Source organism: Brassica oleracea, chromosome C7, assembly GCF_000695525.1.
Source record: "Brassica oleracea var. oleracea cultivar TO1000 chromosome C7, BOL, whole genome shotgun sequence".
NCBI classification, from domain to species: domain Eukaryota; kingdom Viridiplantae; phylum Streptophyta; class Magnoliopsida; order Brassicales; family Brassicaceae; genus Brassica; species Brassica oleracea.
Window position 1 is genome coordinate 11980829 of NC_027754.1, and position 14944 is coordinate 11995772.

Here is a 14944-nt window from a genome sequence, read left to right on the forward strand (position 1 = left end):
ACCTTTTTAAAATCTTAATTTAAGTATGACAGTCGGATCAAAAATAGTTTTAGATATGGACTTCTATATTCATTCACACTGTTATTAGTGTTTTCATACCAGATCTAAAATTTGATTTTACTTTTCATAGAAACAATCAATTTAATGTAATACTTCCTTTTGTTTCTAAACATAAGATGTTTTAAAAAAGTTTAATGTTCCAATGTATAAAATATTTTCAATTTGCTAAGTAATTTTTACTTTATTAAAAATTGTATAATCAATCATATTTAATAATATATTTTATAATTGATTGAATACAATTAATTTATAGTTTTAATATTACTTTCTAGACAAAAAATAATTTTTTTTAATATGCGTGTTTTTTTTCTAAACATATTATATTTAAAAACAAAGGGAGTAGTTTTTAAACTTAATTGCGAGAAAATCAAAACGATTGGATACAGAATATAATCAACAACAAGGCTAGAAACAGTAAACTATTTTTTTCTTTTTGTAAATAAAGATACAACATAGATATAAAAGTAAAACATATTAAAAATTGAAAAGAAAAGAATATCATATTAAAAATTGCCAGTATAAAAGTATTGTCATATGATTTTATAAAATAAAATTTATTAAAAATTACTCTCGAAATCTTTTTCACGAAAATATGAAAGTAGATAATAGAGAAATGGAAGTATAAAAATAAAAATATCATAGTGCATAAGTTACTCACGAGTTGTCAGATTAGCAAGTGGTGGCAGATAAGAACAAAAACTCAGCTTAATTTAAGGATTTTAGATAAATTAGTACAACTAGAAAAACATGAATTTGTTTTTTTCCAAAAAAATGAGGCAAATCAAATTTCTCTCAAAACATAACGCAAAAATTAGTTTATTAATTCTCAATGTCTGTCTTACAAAGCCAAAAGTAAAAAAAAAATATATAGAACTTTTACAAATCCTAATCTTAACAGCAAAATTAGTGTTTTTAAAACTAGACTAGAAACTGAACCGGATAATTTTTAGGTTATGGTTCAATATGGTTCGATCAGATCAAATTTGGTTCAATAATCTGGTTTAATATATTTTTAATGTATACATTTAAAAATAATGTTAATAAATATGATACATGATTAAAATATTATAAAACTAGTTTTATATTCTCATAGATAGTTTAGAGATTTTTGATAGTTTTAATGTTTTTTATTAGTTTAATAACTCTGAGATTTAATCCGACTACGTGACCGGTTCATGATCGAACTAATTATTAGACCCAACCCGACTATTCAACTGGTTCATGGTCGAACCCAGTTCAACCACGGGGTCGGTCTGATTTTAAAAACACTATAAAACTAAAACACCAACAATAAGGAAATAAGTAGAAAAAGAACAAATATGAAAAGCATTCATTAGAGCTTCTAGGATGATGATGCATATTCCGGGGTAAAGAAGATTCAACCACAGATCGCAAAGTTGGATGGAGACATGTTTTTCTCAAAAATCGGAAAACTGAGTTTTTCGCTGAAACCATTAAGTCACATTTATTTATCAAAATGATAAAATCACATTTTATGCCAAAACCATAAAATTAAGGTTTCTCGCCAAACGAAATCGAATTTTTTGATAAACCGCAAAATAACGCACTACAAGAAAACCCGCCAATAATGACTACACGTTACAACTAAAAAAGTATAGTCATAATTTTACGACGAATTTACGTCGTCAATACATCCATATAAAAAATCATCGTAAAATCGACGTAAGCATACACCGGCAACATTTCGTCGTAGATTTGTGGTAAGGTTACGACAAATTTACGACGATATGCGACGATTTCTAAATGTCGTCGTAAAGTAGTTGTTACATTAAGACTAAGTTATATCAAGTTAAGATCTAATTAACGACTACATTACGAGTAAAACAAAAGGTTGTTGTACACGTGATAAATGTTTGTATGTATGGTTGGTAAAAATGGTGGTAATATAGTTGTTAAGTTAAAGTAAATTTTATGATGTAGTAAATTCGTTGTAACATTCCCACCTACCTAATTTGAAAATTTTCTATAAATATACACTTCTCTCCCATTCTAAAGATGCACAAAGAAAACAAAAAAAGTTCAAAAAAGTCTAATGGTGGCAATATCTACGAGGTCTGGAGTTGGATGTATGCATATAAAGATTATGTGGGAGTTGTGAGAAACAAAATTTCTCAACGGGGCCGATATATTCATGTACCAGGATGGGAACACACCTCTCACGCATGAAACAGGTAAAATGTTATGTCTATGTCGTAAGTGCAAGAATACCAAGTTTGCGCATAGTGAAACGGTTTGGAAACATATAGTAAATAGAAGATTTATCCCATATTACTACATTTGGTTTCATCATGGAGAGAGTGATAGTAGGAATGAAACTAGTAGTAGTAGTACTCACTTTGAAGATGGTGATAATAGGGAAGAACCGAGTGATCATTTGCATCTTGAAAGTAATCGCCCTTAGGGAGATCATATTGTAGATCATGATAGGATGCATAACATGGTTATAGATGTATTTCGTGAAACAACTTCTGTAGTTGCTGCATAAGTAGAAAATGTAGAGGAACCTGACTTTGATGCAAAAAAGTTCTATGAGATGCTAGGATGATGATTATCAAAACTGATCATAACTTACCTGAAATTTGTATAGATGCATGGACTGAATTGTTTAAAGAGTATTTGCCCGAAAATAATATATATATATATATATTAGTCCGTACAAGATGTAGGCATTATCAACTTGTCTATACTATATAAAAGTTGAGGCTATAAGCCATTGAGAGCGTTCACGTAGGATTTTAAATGACCAGTAGTATTATGACAAGTAAGCATTTTAATTTTTTATTTTTAAATATGTCAATTTTTCAAAAAACTGTTCATTTCATAATAAAAAGAAATCAATATCGAATAAGGCAAATTTACAAAAATATAAATACTATATTATGTTAAAATATTGTTTAATATTTTTCGAAAAATCAATAAATAACGAAAAGAATAATTAATTTTAAAATACAAGACTTTCAAACAAGTATAACTATATAAATCTAAATTTAAACTCATGATTTTCAAAGTTTTGGTTATATACTATTGAAAATAGTCAAAATAACATATACTATATATATAAGTTGATATTATAAATCATTGAGAATGTTCACATATTATTTTAAAGCACCAAAAATATACCAAATCTATTCTATATAAAAGTTGAGACTATATATAAGACATTGAGAACGTCCACATGTGATTTAAAACGACCAATTATATTATGACAAATGATTATTTTCATTTATTATTTTCAAAAATGTTAATCTTTCCAAAAATATTAATTTCTGAATAAAATGGAAATCAATATTAAATTAGTTAAGTTAACAAAAGTAAAAAAATTAAAAATAAGTTAACTTCATATATAAAATACTTTTCGAATTTTAACATAAAATATAAATAATAATTAATTTAAAAATGCAAGACTTTCAAAAAATTATAAGTAAATAAATTTAACTCATGATTTTCAAAATTTAGGCTATATGCTAATGAAAATATTCACAAATAACATATACTACATACAAGTTGAAAGTATAAATAATTAAAAATATTCACATAATATGTTTAAAACACAAAAAATATGTTAAATCATCATTTTATTTACTGTATTAAAACAAAGGCTAAAAAGCCATTGAGAATATACACATAGAATAATAAGCTACCAATGAAAATACAAAAATCATAATTTTAGTTTACTATTGATTATTTGAATACAAAATGGAATTCAATATAATAAAAACTACTAAATAAATAATTAAAATAGAATTGACTTATATATATACTAAGTATTTGAAAATTTAACATAAATCTATATTAAATACAAATTTAGGTGATGTTATAAAAATCTGAGGCTATAAGTACTGAATGTGTCCAAACATGATTTAAAACAACCAATTTTATTATGACAAATCATTATTTTAATTTTAATTTTGAAAAAGGTCAACATTTTCAAAACAGTTTTCATTTAAAAATAAAATAGAAACCAATATCAAACAAAGTATGTTAACAAAATTAAAACATTATAAATAAATTCGCTTAATAGATATATATATATATATATAATATTTTAGAAATTTAAAATTAAAATAAAATATAAAATAAGAATTAATTTTTAAAATACAAGGCTTTTAAACAGTTATAAGTAAATAAATGTAACTCGTGATTTTCAAAGTTTAAGCTATATTTCATTGAAAATAATCAAAATAACATATACTATATATAAGTTGAGGATATAAATCATTTTAAAATGCAATAATTCACATATTATTTTAAAACACCAAAATATGCTAAATCATCATTTTATTTACTATATAAAATTTGAGGCTATAAGTCATTAAGAATATACACATAAGATTATAAACAACCAATAAAAAGATGAAAAATAATAATTATAGTTTACTATTTGTAAAATGTTAAAATTTACAAAACTGATTATATCAATACAAAATAGAATTTAACATCATATAATACAAACTAATAAATAAATCATTAAAATGGAATCAACTCATATATATACAAAATATTTGGAGTTTAAAAAAAAAGTAAAATAGAATAAAAAATAAAGAATACACGATTTTTAACATGCAAGAACACAAAATAAAATATACTCTTCAAAATAAAATTTCAAAAAAATTACTTTCAAAATAAATTAGAAACCAATATCAAATGTATTTTCTTTAATAATATCTCAATCAAATAATCGCATAATCTTCATGAAAAAGAAATATAGGGTTTGAAGTGAATGAAGAATAACAGTGAACAAAAACGAAAAAACATCCACGGTAGAAAGTAAATCATACAAGCCGAAGCCGAAGACAAAATCTGATAGACAAAAAATGTATCACACCAGAAAATACAGGGTATACTAGAGAATAATTCAAATGTAAAAACAAGATTGAAAATTTACACTCGCTCTTTTTGAAATATGTTAAGTAAGAGAAAAAATTGAGAGCCCCAAACCATAATTTATTTATGAGTTTCAAATTATTTTTAATCAATCAAATGAAATTAACAAATTTAATTATCCATTAATTGTTTTTAATATTAATCAATACTATTCTCTTATGTTTTTTAGTCAGTTAGAGTCAAAATCTTCATAGAAACTAACCAAATAAGCTATACTGAAATAAATCTAACATGATGTGATTTACAAGATTTTTTAAAATTATTTTTCTTAAAGTAAACTTCATGATAAATTTTTATAATCATTAGTGTGATTCACCTCATATAACATATAAAATTTAGGATGTTCTTTGTTGAGTTATGTTGAAAAAAATATTTAGAGAACAATGTTTATAATATTGATGAAAAATAAAGAGTCTAAGAAAGCATGTTAAATAAGTTAGTTAAGATTTTTAATAAAATTTATAACGAAAACTAACAATAAATTAGCATGAAAGATAACATAAAAGAATGATAGAAAGAAGAATCGATGTGAATTTATCAATATAAATATACTATCTAAGTATTATAATCAACAAACTAAAAAAACATTTAGAAAACAAATTTCAAGATTACAATGAATACGCAATCTCAGACTTTTGCTATCTTATTGTCAGTATTTGGAAACTAGAAAACTAATTATCAAAATTATTTAATACATTAGTTTTCAAAGGATCTTAAAAATCTTCACCTAAACTCCAAAACATACAAATATTATCAATTATAGCAAAAAAAAAATTATAAATATTTTAATACATTATACGATCATGAAAGCTTAACTACAATACAAATAATTAATTAGATCAAGTAGTAGATAAATCTAATACTTTAGATTCTCAATATTATTAATTCAATAAATAAAATGTTACATAACAATAGCTAAATTCATTATATTTACTTTACTTATTATATTATCTTACGAAGGCTATTTAATATTAATTAAATTTCATAAAATTATTTATTGTGATCAAATTTTAAATATAAATTTTATACTATCACATATGTATAACAATCACACATTAATTATAAGGATTTTTCTAAATACAAAGCAAAATTAGATATTATGTATATAGTTCAATCGTTTATGTTATTCAAATAAAATCTATGTAAAATGTATGATAAAATATTATAATGTATTAAAAGTTTTATGCATCAAGCAATTTATATAATATTTTAAATACAAATTAATATTTAAAAAAAATTATGAATATGCTTATATACATAATTATTACATTTATAAATACAAATAACTAAATAGTTAATAAGAGGGTATAATTATAAATAGACATAAATAATAAAAACAACAAATCATATTTCAGATAAGAAAATTATATAAATAAATTAAATAATTAGTTTAAAAGTTATTATAAAACTAATGTAAATTATTAATACAGACTCGCGCGTAGCGTGAATTTAAAATCTAGTATATATATTAAAAACTCGGTAAAAAGCATTACTATAATAACGTGAATGAACCATAAATTTGTGGTTATGAGAAGAAAAGACTAAAAATGTAAATTATAAATTAATCTACTATTTCATTTATTTATTTTTCTTACAAAACTCTGTAGAAATATAAAATATAAAAATACGAAGATTTGAGATGACATGGATCCATGATCCTTCCATCGTATGAGTCGTTTATCTGTTCAACAAATTAATAATGTGCTAAGACTCAGAAATGAGACGAAGAAACTTATGCATACAAATTACATGCTTGCCGAAAACTAAGGAAACTACAAAAGCACAACTATCTCGGACTACTTATAATATAAAGGTCAACATTAATACAAAGTTTGTAACTTGGTCGTTCATCCTTTCTTGGGATGCTTGTTGGCATTGTAAAACCTTCCAAATCCTTTGAAAGCCTTAGATAGCTTCACAAGGTTAGGCCTCGCAATTCCCAAATGCATCTTCCCTGTTGAGAACTTCAGTGCCTGTAAGCAGCACAGTTGCTGCTGATCAATCCCATCATCATCGTCTTCCTCTTCCACTGCTACTTGCTTCTTCTCTATGCTCTTCGTCTTCATCATCGTCATCGACTTCTTGGTTTTCATCTTCTTCTCCTTCTTCTTCTTATCTTCTTCGGTTTGCTTCTTCTCTGTTTCGGTCTCGTAAGTCTCCCAAAGCTGATCCATCCCTTGTCCTACGTCAGCGTTGTGTCGTTCCTCGAACAGCTTGCATGCCAATGTTCTCCTCCACTCTTTCTCTTTCCTCATTGACCCAAAGCTCTTAAGAGAAACATCTTCTTCTTCCTCTTTCTGATCATTCACTTTGTTTTTCTTCTCTTCTCCGAGAAAGTCGCTCAGTCTTGGGAGATCATTACTATCTCCGACAAGATCTACTTTTTGAGCCTTGGATTCTTCTTTTGTCGGTTCTTTCCAGAACTGCCCTTCTCCGCTATCGATGACAACGTCACTTTCTCGCTTGACTTTCTGTTCTTCTACGAGTTCCTTTTCACACTTCTCTTCTTTCTCCAAGTCCATCTGACCCTCCAACTTCAGCGGTTGGATCTCAACTTGTTTCTCATCGGTCAGAGATTTCGACACGGTGATGCTGACCTCATGGCTACAGAATTTGTCAACAAAGGTTACCTCCACACTCTCATCCTCGAACGCACATTCCATCGAGCAAGCCTCAACAACCATCTTATAGGCTTCAAGTTCGTTAACATCCTCATTGTTGACATCAAACTTGGGTTCCAAGACACTACCGAGCTTACTACAAAAGGAAACGAGGAAGCCTGGTTGCGTTTCGAGTGATTCAGAGTCGGGAAAAGTGTCGTGAAGATGCAGAGTACTGAGTAAAGCGAGAAGCAAGAGTGTGGTGGTGACGAAGAGTGGTGAGAGAAAAGATAGAATCTTGAACAAGTAAGGTGAGAAGAAGAGTACGTAAGAAAAATAGAAAGGGTGAGAGATTATAAACGAACAAAAGAGTTGAAAGTCAGAGAGAAGTAGTGAAAAAAAAACCATCTTCATGTTTTGATTCTCTTCTGGAGATGATGACAAGGCAAATTCAGACATTGTTTGTCAATGGCGACAAAGAAGCTTAGCCAAGTTTTTTTTTTGTTCTTTTGCTTTGCTCTGTCACAGCACAAATATAGAAGATTTAAGTGACGATTTGGAAGGAAAGAGTGGTGTGAATATAAGGACATGAGAGAGTGAGAGAAACATAGACAAGAAAAAGAAAGCTACTTTTGAAAGTTACCTTTCTTTTCACCCGTTGGGTCAATTCAGTAACCACCAGCATCACCCTTTTCTTTTGCTTAGTCTATATGTTCCTGACCTTGACAAAAAAAAAACGCATTAACGGTTTTATCAAAACATTACAAAACTTTGTGCAATTGTCTACAGGGAAGGTGGCCAAAATAATTTTGAGAATTGTGATAAGTCTAGATCATGTTTTGACTTTGACAGTTTTGTGAATTGTAGTAAGTCTAGATCATCACTGCAGGAGAACCTAGCTAAGAACTAATCTAGAGTTTTACAAAAAAAAAAAATGTGTTCAACTGTCCTAATTGCTGTCATGAGTGTACTACAACAACACCAATAATCTTATCCTAAGACACCTTCAATCACGGAGATGGCTAGTTCATACAAGTAACTAACTAAAGAGATTAGACTCTTAGTGGTTGCATATGGGAAAAACATCATGGGTACTCAAGTGCAGCTCATTATTAGCTATTTTGTCTCTTCACTTTTTCTTTTCTACTTCTTCTAAATGGACCCATAAATGTTCTTCTTTTTTCGATCTCTTTGTCCTTGAAATCTTACTTTTTACTAACCGAGAGGTATCTTAAGAGGACTTGTCTCCACCATTCCTTTTTCTCTCTCTCCAATTAGTCACTGGGGATCACAAATTTGGTAAAAGCAAAATTGTTACAGAGAGTGAGTAAAAGTGAAGCAAACTGGAATACCTCATGGTATCAATGAGACCGTACTACATATAGTGGATGCAGCAGTAACAGTATTATTTGTTTCACTTTTCATTCCTCCACCAAACGACCAGACAGAAAACAACACATGCAATTTAATGTAATAATACTATTTGAAATCTCAAGGGAACCAATTAATCAAGTATCCATTATTCCACCTTTAGGACAAGGTGAATCTTCATCTTTGGAGGATATTGACAAACTTGTTGTGCCTTCAGCATTTGTGAAGAAGAAGAAGAAGAAGAAGAAGAAGAAGATGAAATGAGACATAGACATAAAACAAGGAGTTACAAGATGAAAATTGTTTGTAAACTGAGCCATGGGTTGGTACAATATACGGATCCGACAATCTGGATGGATCCAAGAAAAAGAAAGTTTGAGTCCATAGATCCATATCCGGATAAATAGATTTAAAGATCACGATATCTAGAAACGATCAGAATATTTTTTCATGTATAATTTCTAATATAAATCAAAATGAAAGATTGTGTTATATAGATGGTTCATCGAAGCAAGACAACATGTATACATGATAAGGATTGTTCAGCATTCAATAAGGATGTGAGGAACAAATGGGGGCAGAGAATATCATACTTCAAAATGCTGAATTTAAAGCCCTCATCTAGGTGATCTCTCTCACTTCCACATGTTTAAAGCTTTCATTTGGGTAATAAAGTTCGAAAGTAAATTATACAGCACTGCTCAGAGCTGATATGTTTTCTCAATTCATATAGAGGAGTTCAAGAGATAGGGATGTACAAATTTTTGAAGACTTTAATATTCTTAGATATTCTTTCGAAAAATTACAAAAATGAATAAGTTAGCACATAGAATTTACTCTTATTTCCTCTCTCTCAAAATCCTACGACCTCTCTCTATAGTTTTTAAAAAGTGAATCTTCCGTTCACCGACTCCGGCGGCTTCCATAGAGCCGGACTCGGGTATGATCTTTGTACTTTGTCTATTCGGTGCATGCACAATCTTACCAGTTTAGTTTGAGGAGTCTTCTTTAAAAAAGTCAAATATCTGCAAAACTTCGGTCAATTGCAAAACTAACATGTCTATATATATAAAGAAGAGTTTTCTTCATTCCTAGGTCATCCAACTCAGATTTCATGTCACTAAGTCGGAGTCTGTGGTGGCGACACGTGTCACGGTCAATCAATATTTAATATTTCATTTATTCTTGAGTTTAATGGGTTTTATGTGTCTACTACGACCAAATACATCTTCTCCAAAAAATTGTATACGAAACCTAGGGAAAGTGGCCACCGTGAAACAATTGCCATTCAGTCAACTGTCAATAGAAATCCAACGGTTTCACCGGTGACCAACGATTCCGATCAATGTCAGTTGGAAGCCATCGTTTTTGGCAAATAAATTTCTTTAATCCGGCGCTGTTACGGAAATTAACTTGGTTCAAGCATCTTCATTAACATTCGCATTAATACATATTCTCCACTTCTCACACGATCTCACATTCAATGAATCCATTCATTCATTTCTTTGTGTTAATCCTCCATTATAAATATGAAAGTTTTCTTCCGATGAAAATAAATCTATTACTTAACGGATTGTGACAGAAAAGTGATAAGAAACAGAAGAAATGAGATGAGAAATAGAATAAACAGAGAAGAAGAGAAAGAAAGAAGACGATAGAAGAGGGGTGATAGAGTGAAACCTCTATAAATTAATAATGTTGGGACTACACCAAGACTATAATTTTTTATTAATTTATAGAGATATTAATTAATCGATATACTAATTGACCCAAAAACTCAATTTGGGACTATAAAATTATATTATTTATAGAGATTTTTAGTGTAAATTAATTTATAGAGTATTAATTTAAAGAGGTTATACTGTAACTTTTTTTTGTCAACATTTTCCATTTATGCAAAAGCCCAAAGGCTATTACATGGTGAAGCAATATTAAAGCCCATCCAACCCGAATACAGTTTAAAATTTAGCCCAATAACCAACCCAGTTTACAGATAGATTAGTCATTCTACGTATTTCCCACTGCTATCAGGCATGATGACATGCGTCCACTTCATTGCACACGAGTTTGGAGTTTGCGACAAGACATATTAGTTTTAATAATGCTTATGCATCTTTGTTTAAATTCAGGTATTAGGTTATTTTTGTTTTGGATATTCCCAATTATATGGGCACTTTAAGTTTATTTCAGACTATTTTTATTCAAGTTTATATTATAAAGTTTACTTGCATTCCAGTATAAGTTATTTTGTTTTATACATGTGTTTAAATCGTATTAGTTTAATTTAGGCGAAAATAAATTTATGTTACAATATGATCGACCAAATTTAGAGACTACTATTTTCTTTTTAAACAGCCAAATCACTTTGTGTTTGGGACATTAACGGTGAGATTATATTCCAATACTAGAATGGCCCACATCTTAGCTGACTTGACATGCACGTGAAGCACTATGCTGGGCGTCCTCGTTTCCACTAAAGGTGTTTAAAATGTAAAAAAATTATTCTATATCATATGATCTCTAAAAAACACAGATACTACAAGAATATTATTACAATATTCATTATGTATAATGGAACGTTTACTGTAATTATTTATTATTCATTATCATGGTAACACATTCACTAAACAAGTAGACAATAAGTTTTTTTTTATAAAAAGTTCCATTTAGGAAAAATACACATTGAACGATTTAGTGAAAAGTCTGGATATTATAACTGCTTCAATGCATAAGTTAATTAGTAGATACTAATAATTTCTTGCCAAAACAAAATGATGGCCAGAAAATTGAATAGTCAATTTCAAATATGGATCGAACGCACCTAAAAGTTATTGATACTTATGTAACGTATAAACCGGTTAACCAAAACTCGAATGATATAAACTATAGGGCCACAAAATATATCCTAAAAGAAAAAAAAATAGGGTACACTCCTTTAAAAAAAAAATCAGGTACTAAAAAAGATGTGCATATTTGCTTGGATCAAAATTTGGCAGCCTTTATAATAAAGATTTTAAGCATTTGACATACGGAAACTCTGTTCTTCTGCTATCTCTGATCCGTTTTTTTTTAAATACTGATTGCATCACTTTCATCGCAAGAACAACAGCCAATGTGTTATCCAACGTTTTAAGCTTCGACAAAAACATCATTTTCAAAGCTACAAGTGCTAATATTTTGAGACTCTCGACTCTGTTTTACTTAGAGTTTTATATTTCCCCTTCTGATGAAAACCATCATATTAAAACTTACACATAAGTCAAAGTGGTTTCAAATACAGAGTCCCTAATATGTATTTATTGTGTTCCAACGGTTTAATATATCTATGAAATATATCATAATATCTTATTCACACAACAAATAAAATAAATATATTTCGAATAAATCAACACAACTGGTGCGTAAAATAACCGCATAAAATAAAATCCATACACCATAAATTATTCTATCCTAATTACAAACGCAAAAACATAATAGTAATAGTTAAAAAAAAACAAAATAACTAAATTATACATCCATAATATTGTTAAGTAAAAAATAATCAAATAGTATATTCTTTTTAGTAATCCATAATGGTTATCAAAAATACAATGAAACTTTTAAAATCAAAATTTAAATAATTTGTTAGTTTTATATGGTATATGTTTTTCTATAAAAGATATATATATAAACTTCAATCAAAAAAATTCAATGGGAATTTAGCAGTTTATAATTTATAAACATTTTTAAAGTTAAAAAATAACAAAAATGGAATAAACTAAAACAAGTAAAAAACTGCTAAGATTTTTAGCCTACAATTTACTCTTACATCTCAATCACAACTTACACAATATTAATAATTTCTCACTTATATATATAAATAATCAATTATAATAAATATAAAATGCACCACATAATTTATTATATGATAATAACTTCTAGTACAACATCACGAATACTTAGCAAGAAATGATGTAATGCCACCCCAAGAAAAAAAAACATAACTAATTATCAACATAGCATGTTTATTTAGTCTTCAAATAAGAAAAACATGTACAAAATTTAACTAATATTTATATTTTTAATTAATAAAAATTTACATTAAATATTTAATCTAACAATTTAAATTATTTTCAAATATTCATCCCGCCCATAGGGCGGACCTGCCCTAGTTTATCATAAAAACTTCTCTACAAGTCTTTTGGTATCATCGAGAATATTTCAAAAATGAAAGTAAGCCAATATTTACAAATGAAAAGTTATTTAGAAGTCTTCCTTCATAAATTTGAAATTGCAAAAAGACCTAATGGAAGACTTCTACATCAATGTTTATTAAATTTTCATTTCTCCAAATTTAAAATGACTTTTTAAGAGTTTCTTGTTATTCGTGTGTATTAGTCAATATTGGGGCTCCTGAATGAAATTCATAATTTAATTGGTGATAATTATGATGTTACAAACATTCATGTTTATTAATGTTTCTAGGTAATGAGAAGTCTTCTCCTTTAGTTTTTGTATTATTTGTATTTTCAAGAGTGTTAAATAACTTCAAGATTATCAAGTCATGTGGTTTGATGTGTCTTCAATAATCATAAAATATACCTTTTTAACTTTCATAAGATTTAAGTAACTTTAAGAATATCAAGTTATGAACTTATCGTTATGTTTGTTATGTTTTGGAATCTGTATTATTGTGTTATGAACTTATTATTATGTTTAACTTGTGTCAAATGTAATATTATTATAATTTTTCCCTAACAAAAAATTACAATGAAGACAATATTTTATAACTACAAGAACTTGAATGAGTGAATTAAGCAAAAAATATTTTTTAATAGATTGGTGAAAAAATAGATATATTATTTACAATATTATAAAAACTATCAAAACAAGAGTTTCCTAACCATAAGAGAAAACAAAAACTTGTTTTCCTTTCGTATAATCCCGCAGCGTTTGATAGTCGAACTTTCTTTACATGGAACATGCATTGTTCAAGAGTTGAACTTTTCTTAATTGGTTTTATGATCTTGTTCTTTCCTTGTATACGCCCTGATTGTATCATGATCAATTTACCATCACTCGACCCGATCCGAAATCATTTTATATGCTTAGTAAACATCTGACACTTGTTAAATGAAAGTTGATGAATCTCCTTGAGGAGAGTAGTTCTGTTGACAAGGCATAAATAGCCACGGTTGTTACACACTGTTACACAAATATCGTAACTACCAAATCTACAAAGATTGTATCTTATCTACTAACAGAATATCCTATTCTAACACCCTCCCGCAGTCGAATCGGGGCCTTGCCGTAAGGTGAGACTGGTTCGGAACTCGGTAAACAAGCTGGTGGGTGATATCTTGCATATTTACATTGTTTTATCGATTTATTTATGTGCATTTTCATCATATAGATTAGGATTTAGCCATGTCTAGGTTGCATTTTGCATACATATGTCTCTATTAGGTATTGGAGTACCACATGGAGTTCTTGGAGACATTTGGGTGCGTTTGGAGCTCAAAAAAGGTGATTAAGGTGATCATTGGACGAGCAATGCATGGGAGCGACCTACCGGAGTGACGCCATGAACTCGCTCGCCATTTACGCTTCGGAGCGACCTCCTAGAGCGACAAGGCGAAGTCGCTCCAGCTCCTAGAGCGACCTCACCACAGCGACACCCAGAGGTCGCTCGCGTTTATGGTTTCTGAGCAAGCCGTGAGCGACGTCTTCAGAGCGACCCAGCCAGGTCGCTCGCGAGGGATGACCCGGGAGCGACGTCTTCGGAGCGACACAGTTAGGTCGCTCGCGAAGAAACGACCCGGGAGCGACCTCTCGCAGCGACACAGCCAGGTCGCTCGCGACGAAACGACCCGGGAGCGCCCTCTCGCAGCGACGAGCCGAGGTCGCTCCGTGTCTATTTGTTTGGCCGAATTCATTTTTCTCAAGGGCCTTTTGGTCATTTCATTATGCACGTTTTTTACTTTCTAAACCTATGTTTAAGTATCTTTTGTAAGCCATCAGTGGCTGGA

The 14944-nt window shown here is 29.3% G+C and overlaps 1 protein-coding gene across 1 annotated transcript; it reads right to left on the reverse strand.

Annotated features, from left to right (window-relative positions):
* Positions 1-6683: 6683 nt before the first annotated feature.
* Positions 6684-8116, reverse strand: LOC106303582. Its single transcript, XM_013739857.1, has one exon. The coding sequence runs from the start codon at positions 8022-8024 to the stop codon at positions 6813-6815; it is 1212 nt and encodes a 403-aa protein (XP_013595311.1). The 5' UTR covers positions 8025-8116; the 3' UTR covers positions 6684-6812.
* Between the last annotated feature and the right edge of the window lie 6828 nt (positions 8117-14944).

What these genes read in the sequence shown, in the direction of transcription:
- LOC106303582 (XM_013739857.1), bottom strand. Translation starts at nt 8,024, where the DNA reads ATGTCTGAATTTGCCTTGTCATCATCTCCAGAAGAGAATCAAAACATG.